Source organism: Saccopteryx bilineata, chromosome 5 (genome assembly GCF_036850765.1).
Source record: "Saccopteryx bilineata isolate mSacBil1 chromosome 5, mSacBil1_pri_phased_curated, whole genome shotgun sequence".
Taxonomy (NCBI): domain Eukaryota; kingdom Metazoa; phylum Chordata; class Mammalia; order Chiroptera; family Emballonuridae; genus Saccopteryx; species Saccopteryx bilineata.
Window position 1 is genome coordinate 107,975,662 of NC_089494.1, and position 24,298 is coordinate 107,999,959.

Genomic DNA, 24,298 nt, shown 5'->3' on the forward strand with positions numbered 1-24,298 from the left:
TTCCCACACAGCACTACAGCAACCAGACATGATAAGATGAATAATGTATAAACCCTGTACATTTTAACTGATGAAAATAAAGGGAATTAGACTCAATATATAGGTTCTGTTCTTAGTGTCCTTTGGACTCAGGCTTTCTGTCACCCTACTGGATTAAAATGTGCACCCTCAGGGGCAAGCTCGATGGCACCCCTGGCCACTCCCGTGATTCCTTTTCCTCATAATGGTCTTAGGCAGCTTTCAAAACAGAACAGACTTACTTTCACACATAGGTGGGATATTAATTAATATATTTTTATTCAGTAAGAGGAGGGGAGGCAGAGACAAACTCCCACATGAGCCCTGACCATATCTACCTGGCAAGCCCACTAGGGGATGATGCTCTGCTCATCTGGGTCACTGCTCTATTGCTCAGCAGCTGAGTTCTTCTTAGTGTCTGAGGTGGAGGCCATGGAGCCATCCTCAGCACCCAGGGCCAACTCACTCCAATCAAGCCATAGCTGCAGGAGAGGAAGCGAGAGAGAAAGAGAGAGAGGCAAGAGGGGGTGGGGTTAAGAAGAAGATGAGCACTTCTCCTGTGTGCCCTGACCAGGAATCGAACCCAGGACATCCACACACGAGGCCAATGCTCCACTACTGAGCCAACCAGCCAGGACCATAGGTGCAATATAAAGATGAGACTCATGGATATAGATAAAAGTGAAGTGGTTACCCGGTTAGGGCAGTGGGGTGGGGCTTGTGTAAAGGGAAGCAAAGAGGGACAAATATACAGTGACATAAAATTATTTGATATTGTGGGCACACAACACAATACAACATTTCAAATGCTATAGAAATGTTTACCTGAAACCTATGGACTTTTATTGACCAATGTCACCCCATTAAATTTAATATTCTAAATAAATTTTTTTTAAAGCACAGACTACCATGTAATTAGAGATATTTTGGAAGGCTGAGTCTGAAGTTTCATGGTCCACACTCTGAAGTTGTTAAGATGGCATTGTACAATAGTTGGCAAGTGAATTGTTTAAACTGAGTACTCTGATTCAGGGTGGAAATCATAAGAAAGCACACTTTTGGGCCAAAGAGTGATTTTAGAGAAATACTTTTTTCCTAACCTTCTCTGGGCCTGGCTTTGCTGTGTTGAAGGGTTGTCATTGAGCTGGGAAGACAGCATTCTGAGGAAGACCAACTTTAGTTGTGGTGATGCAACATTTCTATGACTATGAGTTGGACTTTTCTCTTCTCTTCCTCTCTTTTTCCTTCAGGGAATGGATTTTCTCCTCTTTCCACCTTCTTTTTTCTTCCACACCACCTACCCAAACTCAAGTTCTACTATTTTCTTTGCACATTCGTTTTGTCTTTTTCATCATTCTTGAACCTAAGACTTTATGTGCTGTCTGACATTATTCACTTTCTAGCATAGTTGGGGGATTTATTTTTTGATAGTTAATGCAAGCCAGATGTCATTGCATTGGTATTTTGTTCAAAGCTATACCATTTTCATTCATTTTAATTAGAATTTTTGTTGTTATGAATGCTCACTGAGTAGCCTTAATCAAAGGTCAATATCACCTCTTCAGGGACTATCTTTCCAACTTCACCCAAAATTAATTGATTTTTTTTCTCTGATCCTGTTGCAATATAGCTTTCAATGTGAAAAATTAATTTATTTCTTCTACTAGACAATTTCCTCCTTTATGGCAGCCTCTGTGTTTTATATTCTAGTTCATCTCTGACATATATCTGTTCTAGTTATCTATTGCTGTGTAACCATCAACCCCAAAACTTTGAGATTTAAAATGACATTTTTCTTAACAAACTAGATCAGAAATTTAGAAAGGCCACAGCTGGATCGTTCATCCTGGTTCATGTGGTGTCAGCTGTAGCTAGAAGATCTGTTTCCAAGGTGGTTTGTTTATCACATGTCTGCATCTCAGTCATCCATGCCCTCTTTCTCTCTCTCCACAAGGCATCTGATCCTCCAAGGCCTCCTCACATGGCTTGGGCTTTCAAGATATCAGACTTCTTACAAAGCAGTTCAAGCATCCAAGAGTTAGTATTCTAAGAGACCATGGTAAAATCTGAAGAACTCATGGGCTAGTCTTCGAGTCTCAAAAATGGCACTTTAGCCACATTCTATTGGTCAAGCCAGTCAGTAAGGCCAGCCCAGATTTTAGGAGGTACATCATAAAGAATTTGCAACCATCTTTAATCTACCACTATCACAATACTAATGAAGAGTGAAATTAACATTTATAACTCCGACTATGTACTGCTCAATATGGACAAGTAGAAACTTTAAATATTCTGCCAATTGTCAAAATGTGTCTCATGATGAATACTGTCTTATTGTTTCTTTTGTGTGTGGTTTTTATTTTTTTATTTTTTTGGCTTGGAAACGATAGACAAGATGTTAATAAATCAAAGTAGATTGATGTATGCCAAGAGTAAAACTTTATTGCTGTTTAATTTCTCATTTATCTATAAAATATTATAAAAAAGAACCATCAGAATGTATCCTCATGTGTGTATGACCACCACTGAGAGGACATAGGTAAAAGTTCTAATATACTACTTGCACAAACTCATTGATATTAAGTAAATATAAATATCAAACTGAGTTTTAGAATTCACTCAAAACTATAGTAAAAATGCATTCAATTCAATCTCACTCTTTTGAAAAGGATTAGAAGGTATGATTTCTGTCTCAAAGGGTTTAAAGTCTAGCTAGAGAAGATTAATCATGAAACTATTAACTTCAAGTGAAGGCATTATAATTAATTGTTAAAATATTTGGCACTTTCTTATGATGGAGTTTAAACTAATCAACATAGAAGCTATAATGGAATTTAAAAATCACTATTTGGTTCCCAGACAAGAAGAAGCTGAAGCACTTTATCACCACTAAACCAGTATTATAATAAATGTTGAGGGATACCAAGATGGCAGCGGAGTAGGCAGACACACAGACTTCCAGCTCACACCACCAAACTGGATTATAAATTAATTTAGGAACAATCAGTGTGAAAAACAACTTTGGACTAAAAGAACAGGTCTCAAAAACCAAGGAGCAAAGAAGAAGCCACACCAAGCCTGGTAGGGAGTGTGGGGTGTGGTGGGGGCTCCCCTGCTTCCAGGAGCAGAGGGGGGTAAGGCTGAGAGCCCAAGGGCTCTGATTACAAGGAGAAGAGCAGAAAATATCGCTCACAGCTAGTTGCCTGGGGACCTTGGAAAGAGGTGGGCTGAGAAGACTGGTTTGTCTTCCAAAAGGAAAGGGGAGAGAGAGAGACAGACAGTTACGGGCAGAGGAATGCATGGAATGACCTGAGAAGCTGACTCATCCAATGCAGAGGCAGCCATAGCTGGGGGAAGGGTTGATCCCTTCACATAGCACAAGCCTAAAATTGTTCCAGGTGACCCACCTCCAGAAAGCTCTCCAGCTCCACTCAGAGAAAAAAAGACAAAGTTGAAAACAGGAAGTTGGGAGGAGGAGCAGTAACTCAGGTCTCCATGGAGATCTGAGATACACCTCCCCCTACTGAAGCTGAGAAAGCATCCAGACCCAGAAGAGTAGCTGGTAGAGTCTCAGAAGTTACACCCACCGCATTCCAGGATACACTTTCAAATAAGTCTCCTGCTGAGATTAGTAAACAAGATTACCACCAAGTTAAGAAAACAGAGAACAAAACCAACAAATCAAGACTTCAAAGCAGCTCTCCTAGGTAAGGAGACCACAACTGGAAGAAGACTACAAGTCATACATAATGGGAAGGCAGAGAAGCATAAGTCATATGTTTCAACAAGATAAATCCTCAGAAAAAGTCCTGGATGAATCAGAAGTAATCAAATTACCAGATGCAGAGTGTACAATAATGATTGTTAGGATGCTTAAGGATCTCCAAGCTACAGTGGATGAACTTAATGAACACCTCAATAAAGAAATTGTAAGCATCAAAAAGGACACAAAAATCATAAAGAAGAACCAGACAGAAATGACAAGCACAATATCAGAAATGAAGACTACACTAGAAGGAATTAAAAGCAAACTGGATGAAGCAGAGGATTGAATCAGCAACTTAGTCTTAGAGGACAAGATAAGTGAAAGCACAGAAGCAGAAAAGCAAAAAGAAAAGAGGATTAAAAAGTCTGAGGAAATGCTAAGAGAGCTCTGTGATAACATGAAGAGAAATAATATCTGCATAATAGGGGTTTCTGAAGGACAAGAGAAAGAACAAGGGCTAGAGAAGCTCTTTGAAGAAATTTTAGATGAAAATTTCCCTAAATTGATTAAGGAAAGAGTCACACAAGTTCAAGAAGCAGAGAGAACCCCATTAAAAAAGAACACAAAGAGACCCACACCAAGACATCATAATCAAAATACCAAAGCTAAGAGATAAAGAAAGAATTTAAAAGCTGTAAGAGAAAAACAGTCAATGACCTACAAAGGAACACCCATAAGGATGATGTCTGACTTCTCAATAGAAACACGTGAGGCCAGAAGGGAATGGCAAGAAATATTCAAAGTAATGCAGAACAAGAACCTACAACCAAGACTTCTTTAACCAGCAAGACTATCATTTAAAATTGAAGGGAAATAAAAAGCTTCCCAGACAAAAAAAACAAAAACAAAACTCAAGGAATTCATCACAACAAAAACAAAGCTGCAAGAAATGTTAAGGGGCCTGCTGTAGACAGAACAAAGCAGGGGGGAAATATATATATATAAAGAGGAATATAGATTTAAAGAAAAAATGGCAATAAACAACTACATAAAATAATAGCCTTAAATTTAAATGGATTAAATGCTCCAATCAAAGACATAGGGTAGCTGCATGAATAAGAAAACAGGACCTGTACATATGCTGCCTACAGGAGACCCACCACAAAACAAAAGATATACATAGACTGAAAGTAAAAGGAATGAAAAAAATATTTCATGCAAATAGAAATGAAAAGAAAGCTGGGGTAGCAATACTTATATCTGACAAAGTAGACTTTAAAACAAAGACTATAGTAAGGAATAAAGAAGGTACATAATGATAAAAGGAACAATCCAACAGGAAGATAAAACCATTATAAATATCTATGCACCTAATATAGGACCACCTAAATATATAAAGCAGATTTTGATAGATATAAAGGGAGAGATTAACAGCAATACTATAATAGTAGGGGATTTCAATACCCCACTAACATCAATGGATATATCCTCAAGAAAGAAAATTAACAAAGAAACAACAGACTTTATCCACTGTGCCACCACAGGTCAAGAAACAACAGACTTAAAGGACACACTAGATCAACTGGATTTAATAGATATCTTCAAAACCTTTCACCTTAAAGCAGCAGAATATACTTTCTTTTCAAGTGCACATGGTACATTCTCTAGGATAGACCACATAATAGGGCATAAAATGAGTCTCAACAAGTAAAGAAGATTGAAACCATATCAAGCATCTTCTCTGACAGCAATGGCATGAAACTAGAAATCAACTACAATAGAAAAACTGAAAAACAATCAAACACTTGAAAATTAAACAGCATGTTATTAAATAATGAATAGATCAACAATGTGATCAAGGAAGAAATAAAAAATTTCCTTGAAACAAATGAAAATGAGCATACAGCAACTCAAAATCTATGGGACACAGCAAAAGCAGTCCTGAGAGGGAAGTTTATAGCATTACAGGCAAACCTTAAGAAGCTAGAAAAAGCTCAAATAAACAACTTAATCCTGCAACTAAAAGAACTAGATAAAGAACAGCAAGTAAAGCCTAGAAGAAGTAGAAGGAAGGAAATAATAAAGATTAGAGCAGAAATAAATGACATAGAGACTAAACAATACAGAGGATCAATGAAACCAAGAGCTAGTTCTTTGAAAAAGTAAACAATATCAATGAACCCTTAGCCAGGCTCACCAAGAAAAAAAGAGAAAGAACTCAAATTAATAAAATTAGAAATGAGGGTAGAGAAGTAACAACAAACACAACAGAAATACAAAGGATTGTAAAAAAAATGAAGAACTATATGCCAAAAAAATAGACAGCCTAGGTGAAATGGACAAATTTCTTGAAAAATATAATTTTTCAAAAATCAATCTGGAAGAATCAGAAAACCTAAACAGACCAATTACAACAAATGAGATGAAACAGTCATCAAAAACCTCCCAACAAACAAAAGCCCTGGGCCAGATGGCTTTACAGGAGAATTCTACCAAACATTCAAAGAAGAACTAACTCCTATCCTTCTCAAGCTATTTCAAAAAATTCGAGGAGGGAAAACTTCCAAACTCCTTTTATGAGGCGAGCATAATTCTGATTCCAAAACCAGGCAAAGACAACACAGGCCTATATCCCTGATGAATTTAGATGCTAAAATCCTCAACAAAATATTAGCAAACCGATCCAGCAGTACATGAAAAAAGTTACACATCATGATCAAGTGGGATTTATTCTGGGGAGGCAAGGCTGGTACAATATTTGAAAATCATTCAATGTGATTCATCACTTAAACAAAAGGAAGGACAAAAACTACATGATAATATCAATAGATGCAGAAAAAGCATTTGATAAAATCTAGCACCCATTTATGATCAAAACTCTCAGCAAAGTGGGAATACAGGTAACATACCTCAACATGATAAAGGCCATCTATGACAGGCCCACAGCCAACATCATACTCAATGAGCAAAAGTTAAAAGCAATCCCCTTAAGATCAGGAACAAGGCAGGGGTACCCCCTTTCACCACTCTTATGCAATACAATACTGGAAGTCCTAGCCACAGCAATCAGACAAGAAGAAGAAATAAAAGGCATCCAAATTAGAAATGAAGAAGTAAAACTATCATTATGTGCTGATGATATGATACTGTACCTAGAAAACCCTAAAGTCATAGTTAAAAAAACTACTGAACCTGATAAATGAATTCAGCAAGGTGTCAGGATATAAAATTAATACTCAGAAATCAGAGGCATTTTTATACACCAACGATGATCTATCTGAAAGAGCAATTAAGAAAACAATCCCCTTCACTTTTGCAACAAAAGAAATAAAATACCTAGGAGTAAATTTAACCAAGGAGGTTAAAGATTTGTACTCAGAAAATTATAAAACATTGATAAAAGAAATCAAAGAAGATACAAACATGTGGAAGCATATACCATGTTCATGGCTAGGAAGAATAAACATCATTAAAATGTCCATATTATCTAAAGCAATTTATAAATTCAGTGCAATTCCTATTAAAATACCAATGACATACTTCAAAGATATAGAACATATATTCCAAAAATTTATATGGAACCAAAAAAGAACACGAATAGCCTCAGCAATCTTGAAAAAGAAGAATAAAGTGGGTGGTATCACACTTCCTGATATCAAGTTATACTACAAGGCCATTGTACTCAAAATAGCTTGGTACTGGCATAAGAACAGGCATATAGATCAATGGAACAGAACAGACAACCCAGAAATAAACCTGCACCTTTATGAACAATTGAGAGTTGACAAGGGTGGTGATAGCATACAATGCAGTAAAGACAGTCTCTTTAACAAATGGTGTTGGGAAAATTGAACAGCTACCTGCAAAAAAATAAAACTAGACCACCAACTTCACCATTCACAAAAATAAACTCAAACTGGATAAAAGACTTAAATATAAGTCATGAAACAATAAGCATCCTAGAGGAAAACAGGCAATAAACTCTTCGACATCTCTCACAGCAATATATTTGCTGAGTTATCTCCACTCACAATAAAGGACAAGATAAACAAATGGGACTATATCAAACTAAAAAGGTTTTATACAGATAAAGACAATATGAACAAAATAAAAATGCAAACCACACAATTCAACAATACATCTGATAAGGGGTTAATAACCAAAATTTATAAAGAACTTATAAGAAGTTCTTCCTATTATCAGGAAGATAAACAGTCCAATCAAAAATGGGCAAAAGAAATGAATAGACACTTTTCCAAAGAGGACATACAGATGGCCAGTAGGAAAAAATGAAAAAATGCTCAACATCGCTAATCATTAGAGAAATGCAAATTAAAACCAAAATGAGATATCACCTCACACCAATAAGAATGGCGCTTATCAACAAAACAACACAGAATAAGTGCTGGTGAGGATGTGAAGAAAAGGGAACCTTTCTGTACTGCTGGTGGGAATGCAGACTGGTGCAGCCACTGTGGAAAACAGTATGGAGATTCCTCAAAAAATTAAAAATCAAACTGCCTTTTTACCCAGCCATCCCACTTTTAGGAATATATCCCAAGAACACCACATCAATGATTCAAAAGGAGAAATGCACCCCCAGGTTTATGGCAGCATTGTTTATAATAGCCAAGATCTGGAAATAGCCCAAGTGTCCAACAGTGGACGAATGGATTAAAAATCAGTGGTACATATACACAATGGAATACTATGGGGCTGTGAAAAAGAAGGAAATCTTACCTTTTGCGACAACATGAATGGACCTGGAAACTATTATGTTAAGTGAAATAAGCCAGGAAGAGAAAGAAAAATATCATATGACCTCACTCATATGAGGAATCTGATGAACAATATGAACTGAGGAACAGAATAGAGAGAGAGGAGGGATCAAAGGATCCAGAAGGAAAGCAGACAGAGGGAAAGGGGATGATAGGGTGATAGGATAGCATGAGATCAGAAAAGCAAATCCTGGAGGGAAGGCGGGAGGGCATTAGCAGGAGGGGGACAAGGGGAATGTAATGGGGAACACAGGGGAGGAGAGAATGTATTCAGTGGCGACACTAGAATCTAGGTAAACACAATAAATTAATAAAAAAATGAAAAAAAACACAAGAAATATTGAAGGGCTTTCATTAAGAGGAAGAAAGAAAAGAATGGAAAAGATGAATAATAAAATGGCAAGAACCACATACTTACCATTTACTTTTAAATGGAAATGGATTAAACGCTCCAATCAAGAGACATCAGTGACTTTTGACTGAATGCCAAAAGAATGGATAAGAAAACCAGAACCATGCATATGCTGCCTATAAGACACCCACTTTATTATTTTTAAATTTCTTTACTTGATTGATTTTAGAGAGAAAGGAAGGAAGAGGGAAAGAGAGAAGTATTGATTTGTTGTTCCACTCATTTATGCATTTATTGTTGGATTGTTTTATGTGCCCTGAGTGGGGATCGTACCCACAATCTTGGCATATCTAGACAACGCTCTGACTGAATTCCCTGGCCAGGGCAAGAGACTAACTTTAGATGGAAAGACACCCAGATTGAAAATAAAGGGATGGAGAAAGATATTTTATATGAATGGAAACAAAGAAAAAAAACTAGGGTAGCAATACTTATATCAGACAAAGTAGATTTAAAAGCAAAGGCTATAAGAAGAGATGAAGAAGGACCCAGCAATTCCACTTCTGGGTATTTACCTCAAGAAACCCAAACCACTTTTTGAAAAGACATATGCATCCCTATGTTCATTACATCATTATCTACAATAACCAAAATATAGAAGCAACCAAAGTGCCCATCTATAGATGAATGGATAAAGAAGATGCAGTACATACTTACAATGGAATATTACTCAAAGTGAAATGTTTTCATTTGCAACAACATGGATGGACCTAGAATGTATTATGCTGAGCGAAGTAAGTCAGACAGAGAAAGACAAATACCATGTGATTTCATGTATATATGTAATCTAAAATAAATAAATAAGCAAGCAAAACAGAAACAAACTCATATAATAGATACAGAGAACATTTTGATGGGTGCCAGTTGGGAGAGGGCTGGGGGGCGGGTGATAAAGGAGATGGTGGCAATGTATAAGTTGCCAATTATAAAAAGAGTCATGGTAATGGACAGTATAGGGAATACAGTCAATAATATTGTAGGAAGTATGTATGGTGGCAGATATATACTAGGCTTACTGGGTGATCACTTATTAGTCAGTTGTATTAATGTCTAATCACTATGTTGTATACTTGAAACTAATATGATATGTAGGTAATTTAAAATAAGAATTAAAAAATAAAAATTACTATTTGGTAATCAACACTGTAATAATAGTTTCAGGCAAAAATAATTATGAATATGCCTGACCAGGAGGTGGCACAGTGGATAGAGCGTCGGACTGGGATGCGGAAGACCCAGGTTCGAGACTCCGAGGTCGCCAGCTTGAGCGTGGGCTCATCTGGTTTGAGCAAAGCTCGCCAGCTCAGACCCAAGGTCGCTGGCTCAAGCAAGGGGTTACTCGGTCTGCTGTAGCTCCATGGTCAAGGCACATATGAGAAAGCAATCAATGAACAACTAAGGTATTGCAATGAAAAACTGATGATTGATGCTTCTCATCTCTCTCCATTCCTGTCTGTCTGTTCCTATCTATCCCTCTCTCTGACTCTCTCTGTCTTTGTAAAAAATATATATATACATACACACACACACACACACACGCACACACACACACACACATACATACACAGCGTGTCTGTGAAGTCATGGTGCACTTTTGACCGGTCACAGGAAAGCAACAAAAGATAGAAATGTGAAATCTGTACTAAATAAAAGGAAAACCCTCCCAGTTTCTGTAGGATAATGTGGCAGCATGTGCGCATGCGCAGATGATGACATAACACCATGTATAGTATACACTATATACAGAGGAACAGCCCACAGCCATGCCAGTCAAGATGTGGACGGTACAGAGGAAAGTTCAGTGTGTTCTGTGGCTCGCTAAATTTGAATCCATGACCAAAGTGCAATGTGAATATCGGCGCGTTTATAACGAAGCAGCACCACATAAGAATAACATTACTCAGTGGGATAAGCAGTTGAAGGAAACCGGCAGTTTGGTGGAGAAACCCCATTCTGGTAGGCCATCAGTCAGTGACGAGTCTGTAGAGGCTACACGGGATAGCTACCTAAGGAGCCCTAAAAAAATCTGTGCATGAGCCCACATGGAACTGCACTGAATTGGTATGAAACTGGGAGAGTTTTCCTTTTATTTGGTGCAGATTTCACATTTCTATTGTCTTTTGTTGCTTTCCTGTGACTGGTCAAAAGTGCACCATGACTTGACGGACACACTGTATATAATAACTATGAATAGATACTAAAGTTAATGAATAGAAGAGTGGATATTCAGATATTTGCACAATCTCAGAAACTTTGCATGTTTACATAGGTTTAACTAATTCCTAGAATGTATTTACTGGTTACAAAGGGAAGTGAATAACTTCTTAGTGGAGAGATCTGGTAGATCCTAACCGAAGCAAGTGATCAAAGTTAACACATAGTAATGGGATAAATCGGTACCATGTGCCTCATGTCACGGTGCTCTGAGGACAGGATATTATTGTTGTAGTATTCTTGCCAAAAATACTTCATCTAACCATGAAGAAACATCAAAGTCAAATTAAAGGAAATTCTACAAAATAACTGACCTGTACTCTTGTATAAAATGTCGATTGTGAAATATGAAAGAACTAGTCCATATTACAGAAGAATAAAGAGAAATGTGTGCTTCTCCTGCACGCCCTGACCAGGAATCGAACCTGGTGTATCCATACCCCAGCTGACGCTCTATCACTAAGCCAACCAGCCAGGCTCTCATTATTTTTTTTTAAATTACATTCAGTTTGAGGGTTTCTTTTCTTGCTTTTTCTCCCCTGCTGTCTCATGTTGGTAGCTGGTTAATCCTGAATTTCTCATAACTGCACATGGATGAAAGAAAACCACGAGTTCAAGATTATTTTAACTTCACTAAAATAATTGTTAATATCTCCATTGTCCCCTGAGATATGTAAGATTATATCAATCAAATGGGGCTCTGTGACTGAACACAATAACCATAAATGTGACTATTGCATCTTTACTAGCACCCTTTGAGTGTTTAATTTACTTGCCTGTAATAGATTGTCAGAGAGTTGTAAATGCGAGGCAGGCAGTATACATGGTGTAATGATGGTAATTGTCTGAATGGATCGAAGGTAGTGTTAATGCAGTGTGATAGTGTGGGTAGGAGCAAGATACAGATATCCCATATAAATTCCCATTTTCAGCTTTATTTCCTTACCAGTTTTTTCAAAGACATTTAAAGCAAAGCAACGTAAACCAGCGTTGTACTTCTCCCCTTATTTCCTCCTATTACCCTACTAGAACCAGCGGACTTCACAAAAGCTGGATTTCTACTAAGAAATCTTGCAGTGGGCTCATAGAATTGGAATTTCAGCAGTTTCCCCTCACATCGTGGTGTCCAAATATTTGAACTGGAAGTCACTCTGCAGGTTGGCGGGTTTGTTTCCTTCATATATTGCCTAAGAACCGTAAACCCAGCGAGGCTGAGTGACTTGTTGAGGGTTAGACGAGCTGGCGTCGCCCAGAACACTGCAGGGGAGCGAGACGGGAACCTGGGAGCAGCCCTCCCTCCTGGGCTGGGTAGGGAAACGAGAAGTTACACCAGCTGCAGGTACAGAAGAGATTCAACTGACAGGCCGAAGCAAGCCCTGAAGAAGACAGCAGCATGTCAGGAAGAGTCTGCAGTTTAGCTTGAGAGGGGAATAAAGAGAGAAAACAATCCATGCATAACCAGTGCTTTCCAAGTTCAGATGGTCAGTGTGAGGGTCGAGGATTGGGTTCTGTGCTGTGCCCATGAGGGGAATGGAACCAAACATTGTGAAATCTCAGCTCGGGGACAGACATGTTGGGGGTGCTGCTGAAACAGGGATTTGAGCCCAGAGGGATGAGGTTGAAGCCAAGGATTAGAACTGAAACCTGAAGAAGAAACGGGGTTGACTCCTGGGGCTCAGACTATAACTGAGGTTAAGATGACGCAGTGACAAGAGCAGCTCCGAGCAGACTCTCCCTCGGTACCTTTCCTCAACTTTTGTGCCCATCCTGGTTCAGACATTTGACCCGAGCTTCACTGCTAAGTAACAAACTGGCCTATATCTGAAACTTATGTTGCATCTGCACAAATAAAACCACACATAACCATGACTTTTGCATTACCAGAAAATAGAATGCTAGAACTTCAGATTCCTCTAAGGAGATAAGTAAACACCAAATACCCACAGCCCTATGGCTGTGAGCCTTATGTCTCCGGAGGTGGTAGCAGAGGGCGTGAGGAAGGCACCTCCGGAACGGGAAGGTCTCACAGCACATGCTCAGTGCTGACTGCAGATGGAGCTTGGTGGTTCCCAGTGCTGGCTGTGGGCGGGGCTCCTGGATTTGTGGGGCCTGAGGGGCTGTGTCAGGGAGGCAGCGTTCCCAGGGAGAAGGAAGCAAAGAGGAAAGGGGAGGTGCCATTGGGAAATGTGGTTGTGAGGGGAAAAGGAAGAGGGAAAACTGTAAGGTGCTCTAGAAATAAAAGAGAAGTGTAAGACTAACCTCTCCAATCATCAGCCAGTGAAGACACTAAAACAAGGATAAGGGCAGAAGTTAAAGAGCAACACCTGAACCTGGAATGCACCGATAAAGTGGAAAGGGAGATGGAGGGGGAGGGACATGTTGACTGTAACATATAAGAGGAGGGAGTCAGGGACATGTTTTTAACCAGATAGTAACAGATAAAGTAAGACACAAAAGGAGTCATGAACCTGTAAGGTGTAGATGTAAATAGGGTTGAGGGTAGGAGGGGTATGTCACTGAGTGTAGCGTTTAGTGTGGTTTTGACTTTTGGAATCATGTTAATGTTTTTCCATGGTAAAAAATAAAAATAAAACAAAATAAAATGCAGCCAACGAGAAGAGGGCAGGTTAAATTTGAATACTATCAGAAACACATAAGGTGAACTGAATTCCAAATAAATAACATAACCACACTAATGTCGGGGTGTACCAATCTAGTAACTTTTGAGCAGTATTTTTGCTATATAATTTCATTCTAAAAGAGAAAAACAATGTGACTTTTTTTTAGAGAATTATATATTTATTATATGAATTCCAACATGTATCAATATATTGTTTTGAATAAAATAACATTAATATAATACATATATTATAACATTTACTGCTTTAACTCATGGTTCCTTCTAAGCTGTGCACATCTCCAGGGCAGAGACATGGTCCTTTTGTTGCTGTGTTCTGAGCTGTCTAGAAGTATCCAGGGGAGGCTAACGATCTGCTAAAAAGGTGGTAGAAATCATTCCTGCTTTGGCTGGGAAGACATGCAGATCATCTCCAAAGTCATTTCCAATTTGAGAGATGTGAGATTCTATAAACATGTAAAAACAAAGAGAAATATTTAAAAATTGAAACTTCTGATTTGCATATTGACTTCAATATTATTGACAGCTGGTAGACTGTGCTGCACATGATGTGACTTCTTAATACTATTTTTGTAGTGTTAAAAATGTATGTACTGTAGGATTGAAGAGTTTTGATGTTATGTATATATTTTCTGAACTTGAAAACTAAACTGTGGCTTTTTAAAGAGAATATCTTTGTTATTAGGACACAGAGAAGTTTTAAGGGTCAAGAGAATCATGTCTGCAACTTACTCTCAAGTTGTAGAAAAAAAAGGAAGTGAAAGAGAATGATATAGCTAATGCAGAAAAATGATAACAATTGGTGAATCTGAGGGAAAGGTGGCAATTCTTCATACTATTCTTGCAAATCATCTGTAAGTTTGAAATTATTTCCAAGTTATTTTTTAGATAATTGATAGGAAAAGACTATAAAGGAAAAATGTTGATTTCTGTACCACTTAAAAATTATAGCATAATTTTGAAAGAATTGTTTCAGAGCTCTATCCCCCCCCAAATGTTGTAGGAAAGGGTTTGGTAGAGCCATGTTTGCTTCAGGGAGTGGGGCTGTGGTGGTCACTACCTCCCCCTTTTCTCTTTACTTCCTTCTCCCCAGAAAGGGTAACTCGCACAGTTCAGGATTTGCGCTAGAGCCAACAGTGGCGGAAGTGGACCCAGATCACTCCTTATGCCACCATGCCACGCTCCTCCTAAAATCTACTATACTTATTCTAATTACTGTTTTCCCTAGTTATTCTACATAGTAACCTAGTAACCATATTCCACCTAGTATCTTATAATAATGAATGTGGCATTCAGATACCCATATGGCTCTGAGGAGCAGGAAAACAGTAATTCTAAAACAAGAGTGACAGGAAGTAAGACTCTTTAAGTATAATTCAATTCTTAAACTTCTCATTATATATTCTTATGATCAGAAGTTATTGATTAACCAAAAAAATAGCATGTTAAGTTTGAATTTGGAATTTTGCTTTTGTGAATTGACGTGAGATTCTTTTCTGCGGCCTGAACGGATGCTGGCCTGTGGGGCTGTGACAGATCATAGTGAAGCAGACAGATATTTCTTACATGTACTTTTCATAGAATGAAATAAACATTGTAATCTTTTCATAGAACCACTCTCAATCCAGCCATGATTTGATTCCCTACCTGTTCAGAATATCAAATTTTACATTGCTTTAAAGGGCAATGTATTTTTGTAAAGCAGGTGATAAGACAGACGTCATCCCTGAGATATTAATAACAGTAGTCAGAGCAAACTTGTCAAAGGCTCTTCTGAAAGGTTGTTTTAGATCCTGAGGAAGTATATTTAGTAATTCTATTGAGTATGTTGTCACATAATACAACATTTCATTGATTTATTTGTATTATTTTTGTATCTTACTGCAGGCAGAGAACTCAGCATTGGCTTTGGAAAATGAAAATCAAAGGGAACAGTATGAGCGATGTCTTGATGAAGTAAGTGGAATGGAGAGCTCCTGACAAGAGGGTGCACTGCTTAGAATTTCCTTAGTCAGATCTTAATCCGCATCCATTAGTGGGCTCTGCAGACACAGGGGCATTTGTCCTCCAGAGGAAGGTTGTGAGCGTGTGTGCACGGGGCAGGAAGGTCAGCTGGTTCCATCCCCTTCCCCTCCCTCTTCCCGCCTCTCCCATTCCACTATACAGGCATCTCTAAATGCCCTCTGGATACTGTTGGAGATTCCTAGGGCACGGCAGGGGTGTGCCTCGCTGTGTGATGAATTCCTCCATCCAGAGAGTGTGATCCTGGCCTGTGAATGGGGCTGTGGCAGGGCATGGTGCCCCTCCCACAGGATGCCATTTCTGAAAATGCTGAACTTCGGCTGCACGGGCGGGGATGGCGTGCACAGCTGTCAGCCAGAGAGTAGAAATCAGTGAGAGCAAGCCTGGGTGGAAAGGAGGGTGAAGAAGAAAGTTGGAGCAAATGGAAGAAGACAGGACCCACCCAGGAGTGAACTTGAAAGATATTACTTGATGATAACGAAGAGGCGGAGGCAAAGTTGGTGGGTGTTTCATAATTCCTGAGGGGCGAGGGGAAACTGACGTTGAGTGAGGGCCCTGCTCTCCCCCCCCGTCATCTGAGTGTTGGAGGGAGCGTGCCCAGTCTGCTGCGCCGTCCACAGGACTGGCTGTCACCTCCCGGGCACACTCTCATCCGAGGCTTTGTTGGTAATCAGACTTACTAGCTTAATGGGATGACTTTTTTGAGCTGTCTGCCCAGTACCGTAAAACTTGCACTTGTCCTTCTAGTAGATTCAGTTTGAGAGTTGTCAAGATATAGCTGACACAGATTTTAAGAGAATAAGGAAACTATGGGTTCTATTACCTTACCAGTAGAAACTAACAATGTATCATCAGTCTTTTCTTCCTCACTAAGAATTGCGAAAACCTTTTCCAACAAACTCCTTTTAATCTTTTTATCCCCTTCTGCCCCCTGACAGTCCTCCCACCCACTGTCCCATAATGTGAAGGGTTATACTATGGAGAACACAGTCTCAGATCCCAGTTCTGACATGGGCACCGGCACATACAGCTCTCTGCTCACTTCCAACGGGAGGTGGCCTCCCCCTCAGAGGCAGGTGCTCACTGTTCGCCTACACGGTGATTCTTAAATGTCATCCTGGGCCAGCAGCATCACCTGGGTTCTTGTTAGAAATGCAAATTCTCAGGCCCCACCCTGAACCTGTATAACCAGGGCTACTGGGCGAGGGCCAGCAGGGGCTCCGTGTGTCAGCAAGCCCTCCGGTGACGGTGACGCTGAAGCCCCCTACAGTTTGAGCACTGCAGTCCTCATTACACAGACCGCTTTGCATGCTGTTTACTGTATATGGGGAAGAAGCCTCACAATGTCCTATAGAAATGGTTTTTAATTGTTTAATATTTAATAGTTAAATTATTTAACATTTCCAGCCATATGTATTAGTTACTCAAAATGACATTGGCATTTCTCTGCACTGTCAGCACTTAAAAAAACTCAGCAATCTTTACAATGTCCAAAGCTGAAATTGGCATAAAAGGAAAAATGATGACTCAGAGTCCAGTGAGACCAGTTGAGCACTTCTTACCCCTGTTCCCCAGGTCCTTGGTCCCATCAGAGTTTAGGGCAAGAGAGACCAAATAGAACCAAGGATATTTAAAGGAACAAACATTGCCCTTGGGTCATATGTATTGATCAGCAAAGCTTTACTTTAATCTTCTGTACAAAACTTTCCAATGAGACTTCATCTGTATTCAGAAGTCAAATTTATGTGACTCACACCACGGTAAAGTCATTGCTGCAGCTCTCCTAAAAGTCACCCCTCCCCGTCAACCAAAAAGCTTACAGCATTTCGTTAAGGAAACTTGTATTCTGTTTTCCTTATGTCCCCTCTGCATGCATTCTGAAGTTTTCATCAGAAAGTGTTGGGCAAAACATAAGTTTCCACTCACAAAATCATTTCATGTAAACTTTCCATTGAAGACAGATATTTTTAGAGGGAGCATTCCTCTGTTCTTAATTGCAAACATTAACTGTTGCCAGGGAGGTGATTTGCAACAAAGCAGCACCTTTGAGCAATACAGATGTTTTGTATTCATGAATACTGGCTCCTGATTACACATGCCAGTTGTTTTGTAAGTAATTGCGTTGGGATAGACAGTCCGTTTCCATGCATTGTAAGAGAATGTTCTCACAGGGATGCTTGAATATAGTAGTACTGCCAACTGGAAATTCTTTTCAAGGTGTTTTATCTTAATTAGACAAACTAACAAGGTAAGGTCTCATGTAAGTTATTTCCTTGCTAGTGGGTTTCAGAAAATGTACACAGATGAATAAAATGTAAATGTAAATGTCCTTCAGTCCCTTTTCACTGCTTGTTATTTTCTGGGATATGAAAAATATATTGAGAATTTGGGGAAAACACTTGAGAGTCAGAAATTCCCTCTGTGTGTTCCAATAAAATGGTGTGTTTATTCAGGAGGAAATAGATCCACATGTATAGTACACACACGGGCTTGCTAGCCAGGCATGTGCACACACACATGGGCACGCACACATGGGCTCGCTAGCCAGGCATGTGCACACACACAGTGCACGCACACTTGACCACTTCCCCATCACCTCTACTGCCATCTCGCTCCTCTTCACCCTGCCTTGCAATGCAAAGGCGAAACCAAGGATGGATCTTGACCTTCCTTGAGGGTCAGGTTGCAGTGTTTGAGTCTAATACCTTTGCCTTGCTATTTGACAAACAAGTTTACTGGCAGGCAATGAATAGCTATTCATTCTCGGTATTGCCTTGACCAGTCCCTCTAAGACCAATTCAACCCCAAGTAGACAAGTGTAATGACGCATATAAAATAATAAAATAGCATTTCCTCGAACTGCTACCTTGCATTTAGATGGATTCAGTTGTGTCCTACAAATCTTTGTTGGGAATCAGCCTCACTCAGGCCCTGGGAGCTCACGGTGACTCCAGCCCAGGAGAGTGAAGGGGGGTGAATCACAGAGGAATTGTGTGGGGGGACTCGCAGGGAAGGTGAGGTGCCTTGGGGACTCAGAGAACACAAGCACAGTCACCAAAGGGCAGGAGTGGTGGGTGGGTGGGCAGGTGGTGAAGGGCAGAACTGAAAAGGGTCTTTAGCAGAAGCTGGAGCAGGTAAAGTTTGCGACCTAGAAGCACATGTGGTTTTCAGCCTTACCTGCCTGTTGGACTTACCTGGAGAGTTTTAAAAGTACTGCTGTGTGCCCCCCGCCCCAGACTGATCTGATTCTGACCTAAAGGACAGTAGAATTTTTTATAGTGTCTCAGGGGTTATAATGTTCAGCCACAATTAAGACCTCTGCCCTTAGGTTCTGTGAGTGCTGTGCCTTAGAGAGCAATTTTAGGAAGTTTCCATGGATGAGAGCTTCAAAAACTTGGATTTGATGGCAGAACAACAGACCCATGTGGAAACTGGTTATTTCCAATTACTCAACACTGTTTGAGCAAGGAAACATGAACTTCGTCTCAGTGTTTCTCCAAGTGTGTTTCTGAGCCCCTTCTGTGTCTAAAAGATGTGTGGTGATTGCGACAAACACAGAGACTCTCTGGCCTTGCCCTCCCTTCTCAAGCAGGAGGAGGGTGAGGGAATCGGCGGTGTTAACAAACTTCCCAGGCGGGGTTTTTTGCACCCAGAAGTTGAAGAAGCTACCTCACCTTCAGACTGTTCTAGCTGGCCAGAGTTCTGAGCAGGCAGTGAAGATGCCATACGCAGCTCCTCCTGACTTCTGTGTGCTCTGCACTTCAGAGAGCAAGTGAGGGGAAACTGGACCTTTGGATGTGGTTTAGACAAAGAAAAAAGCACTAGAATTTCTTTTAAACAAAGGCTAAATAAAGGCAGAAGCAGGTTGCTAAGAACAGTTCTTAATTATCTCTCTGATTCCTATTCTATATGCCAAGATTGGGTTGTGGACTCAGTATCAGGACATTCTCATTCTGTACCCACATCTGCGCCCTGCATCATCTTTAGAATCAGTATCTTGATAGATGTAGATGAAAGGCTATTACAGGCATCAAATGCTTTTGTCATGAAAGGACCATGATATCAACAGATGATCTACTTCTTGTGTCTACCCCAGACTCTAAGCACTGTGAGGTAGCACCTGGGTTCTCATCACCATCATTTCTCCAAGACCCAGCACAGCTCTTGGCTCATACTTGGTGCTCAATATGTGTTTGTTGAATGACTAAATAAATGAATGGAGATTACCAGCTACAACTTAATTTCCACATTAGTTTTCCCTGGAATACCACATATATGTTTAAATTAATTTCTCTCACTTCCAGTATTTTACAGGAATTTTTTACCAGGTAAATAAATAATATAGGTGCTTACTGATGTATATATACACATTTATATTACCTGTACACACTTCCTCTCTTTAAAAATGAAATCCCTTATTCCTAACTGCTAACCTGAAAATGAATTTTATTCTCTGAAGTTTGAGTGACTTAACATTATGATTTAACATTTATGGGGTGACTACTTTATATCAGATATTATCCAAGGTGATTCCTCTGGCTTGTCTATTATCTCATAATTTTTCACAACTTAGAGGCTGTCCTTCCCACCCTGTCCATATCAGTATAGAATCCACATCAACACAGGCAGTATTTAAACCCAAGCCTGAGGCTTTCTTGTGATTCTGCTCAGTGCTCTTCAGGACAATAAACCAAGCTAAAAAACAGAGAAATGTTCTCCAAAGCACATTTGCCAGAACTTGTGCTTTTTCAACCAGTTGTTAGACTACATTGTTTTGCATGATACAATAGCAGGAGAAAGGACTGAAGTGAGACCACCAGGCTTAGGACAGGATTGTCAACGCCCCAGACCTTTTGAATTCCTTGCCCCTCACCAACCGTCCAGCCCTGGGTTGTCTTCTGGAAATGGTGAGAACTGGCTCTTCTCTGGATAAACTCACAGAGGGGGCTTCTCATTCAGCCTCAGGGCCTGTTTTGCAGCAAGATGACTGACAACTCCTCAGCCTTGACTCTTCTCCCTCTCCCTGCCCCTTCTGGGTGAAGGCTAGGAGGAATCGCGACCCCTGCGAGCCTGGGAAGGAGGAAGAGCAAAGAGGTGTGTTGTAGCAGCCAGGGTCCGAAGAGCTGGATTGTCTGAGAATTCTTACTGAGAGGACAGGAGAGATATATACAGGGCCCCTCTGTGTCACCTACAGCCCTGCTCTGCTGAGACCAGCTCGGCAATGGGTGTGCATAAAAGGAAGGCGCTACAGGACTGAAAAAACATGCACAAGACACAACATAGAGAACAGATGGGTACAGGGGACTCCCAGCCTTTAGAACCAAAAGCCCAGATCTCTGCAGCCTCATCATATTTATTCATTTCTTCACTCATCAAGCAAATTAGCAGGGCCTGGGTTAAATTAGCAGAGCATGGATTTAGCTGCAGAGAAGGATGATTAACTAAAACCTTTGAGGTATGTAGGAAATAGGCCATAAGAATCAGCTGTTTCCTTTAAACAATCTTATCAGGGTTTGCCAAGGCGGCGTTCTGCCCCGGCAGGACTTGGCATTCCAAAGTCCGCACCAAAGACTTGTTTCAGGGCAACATCTAATCTCCGGCCATTTTCCTACACTGCTCATCTCCCTGAGCAAGCCAGTCGGCCCCCACAGAAAGCGCACAGGAAGTTATAAGACAAGCCAGGGGCTCTGGGACTGTCAGCTTGGCTCAGTCGGGTCTCAATTTCCAGTGCCCCAGACTGGCTGCTGATTTTCCTTTCTTTGGAGAAGAAAGCTGTCAGGTGACACTGAAAGTGATTTGTTCTCATTAGGTGTGCCTGCAGGTGTGTGATTATTTGCAACCCAAGTACTAAAGGTATGATGCTGTGATGAGTACAGGGTCCATGCCAGGAATCACCTTGTGACCTACTAGAGATCACAGGCTCCAAACAAAGAACATAGATGTTCTTTCTATGCATCAGGGAAGCTTAGCAGTTAAAAGTTGTAACAAAACCCAGGCATTGTCTTTATAGAAAATACCCAGGAAAGCACTTGTACAGCCTGCCTGCTCTTCTTCAAAGAACCTGTGAGTCTTGGATAATGAAACCTCTTGTCAGTAGTTAAAGAAATAATGCGTTTGTGTTGTTCAGTTTTCAAGTAGAGCAAACAGTTGTCCAAAGTACACACTAGAAGGAACTATGTCAGAGTCAGAGCCTATTAAGCCTTTAGGGCAGGGGTCGGGAACCTATGGCTTGCGAGCCAGATGTGGCTTTTTTTTTTTTTTTTTTTGTATTTTTCCAAAGCTGGAAACGGGGAGGCAGTCAGACAGACTCCCGTATGCGCCCAACCAGGATCCACCCGGCATGCCCACCAGGGGGCGATGCTCTGCCCATCTGGGTTGTTGCTCTGTCGCAACCAGATCCGTTCTAGCACCTGAGGCAGAGGCCATGGAGCCATCCTCAGCACCCAGGCCAACTTTGCTCCAATGGAGCCTTGGCTATGGGAGGGGAAGAGAGAGACAGAGAGGAAGGAGAGGGGGAGGGGTGGAGAAGCAGATGGGCGCTTCTCCTGTGTGCCTTGGCCGGGAATCGAACCCAGGACTCCTGCATGCCAGGCCAACACTCTACCACTGAGCCAACCAGCCAGGGCCCAGATGTGGCTCTTTTGATGGCTGTATCTGGCTTGCAGAAAAATCTTTAATAAAAAATAATAACGTTAAAAATATAAAACATTCTCATGTATTACAATCCAGTCATTTCCTACCGCTCATGTTCATGGTTGCGGGTGGCGGGAGCCAATCACAGCTGTCCTCCGGGACAACACCAAATTTTTATTGGATGATGCATAACGTACACGGTCGTTGTATGGCTCTCACGGAATTATTAATACATTTTAAAATAGTATGTGGCGTTCGTGGCCAAAAAGGTTCCTGACCCCTGCTTTAGGGCAACCTACTTGATTGCAAAGACAATGGATTTACTCCTGCAGGATGGTATAGTTAGGATATTCATTTATGTCTCCTGTTAAATCACGTAGAGAGCTATTTTATGTGACTACTATTCCACAGACTGGTTTAAGTGAGGGACCAATTTGGTGAAAGAAAAGAAAATATTGATGTTGAGCAGTTTTCTGAGATCCAAAAGGATTAAATTATTGATGGTATGAATTAACTTTGGTACGTCATTCCTGATTCAAGCTGTAGGAATAATTCAATTGTTCTGTGATGTTTTCTTAACTTGCTAAGAATAAAATAGATGATATATAGTTTGACTTTAAATTCTCAGTTACTTGCAAACTGGATGAATGTTTAAAAACTGATTTTCAAGATTATGCTTTTTATCAATTTATGTAGGCTAAATAACATTTATCACCAGTATGATCATATATAAATAAAATGATGAAGTACTAGTTAAGGAAAATGTGGTTATTTTGGTCTATTATACTTTTTAGGTATGCTTCTTTAACTTGGTCTGAACTAAAAAAAAAAAATTCTTCAAAACCAGTTACAATGGAAGGTTTTTCCTTTTTTACTTAATGTCAAGAATCTAAATTTGGAAATAATTCTGATAGAAAAAAATCCATCTCTTGCATGCAATTCAACAATCAATTATAGGAAATCTGATTCTAGTCATTTACTGCTTGTGGTGTGAATGTTTCCTAACCACAAGCTGATGACAGCCTCTATTTTAATATTCCATGCATCTTACTGGTAGCAAGCTGTTGTTAAGGATGGTTTATTTTGTCAATATTGAGTCAGGAATAGTTAAGCTCCATGAAAACATTCTTACCATAATCTGTTCCACTATCCTATATGGGAACATAAGCGCATACAGTATAGTATCACCAAAAATAAATTTGTTGTCAAAAGAAAAAGAAGATGAAAGTTTATCCCTCTGCCTTTGGTTGAATGTAAGAATCACCAGGATGATTACATGCTTTACATATTGTGTTATAGTTGTGTTCTTGCCAACTCCCTACCAGCTGTACTTTCTTTGAAACCAAGTAACAGATCCCAGTCATCTAGCTTTGCAAATACACTACAAATTTATATTGAATAAATGAAGGATGAAGTGAATGAACAGAGATACTTTACATCTAGGATATTTCAATATTCTGACTTGATCTTTAATGTCACTTTCAGTTATCACTCTAGATGTTTATGTAGCGGCTGAAAAATATCACGTAATTTACTGTCCACCTTAATTTTATCAATAGTAGCCATATTGGGTACAAAGCTTCAAAGTAATGGTGAAGTTTAGTAAGCGATTTTTTGTGAAGTGTTTTTGAGATCTGCAGGTGAAAAAGATCTCTTAGTAAAAACAGAGAAATTATGAGTGGTTATCTGAAGAAAATGCCAGATCCTTTAAATACCAGGGACATGTTATTGGTTTTGCATGGGGCCCTTAGCTGGAATTGTGTCACATGGTCACTTCTAGGCCAGTCATTGTAACAGAATGGAATTGTCAAGATTGGCTTAGATTAATCAAGTCACCTCTTTGGGCTGAGAGGGGCCCATTTTCTCACCCTGCCCCA

At 40.0% G+C, this 24,298-nt stretch overlaps 1 protein-coding gene across 7 annotated transcripts in view; it reads left to right on the forward strand.

The window, feature by feature from the left end:
* NCKAP5 (NCK associated protein 5) overlaps nt 1-24,298 on the forward strand; it is a 1,181,736-nt gene that overhangs the window by 949,532 nt on the left and 207,906 nt on the right. For 6 of the 7 annotated variants that reach the window (XM_066233486.1, XM_066233488.1, XM_066233487.1 and 3 more), the window contains one exon: nt 15,654-15,722. The exons of the other annotated variant lie outside the window; for it this stretch is intronic. In XM_066233486.1, coding sequence (XP_066089583.1) covers nt 15,654-15,722 — 69 coding nt within the window. The remainder of the gene's footprint in view (nt 1-15,653; nt 15,723-24,298) is intronic. 7 annotated transcript variants of the gene reach the window in all.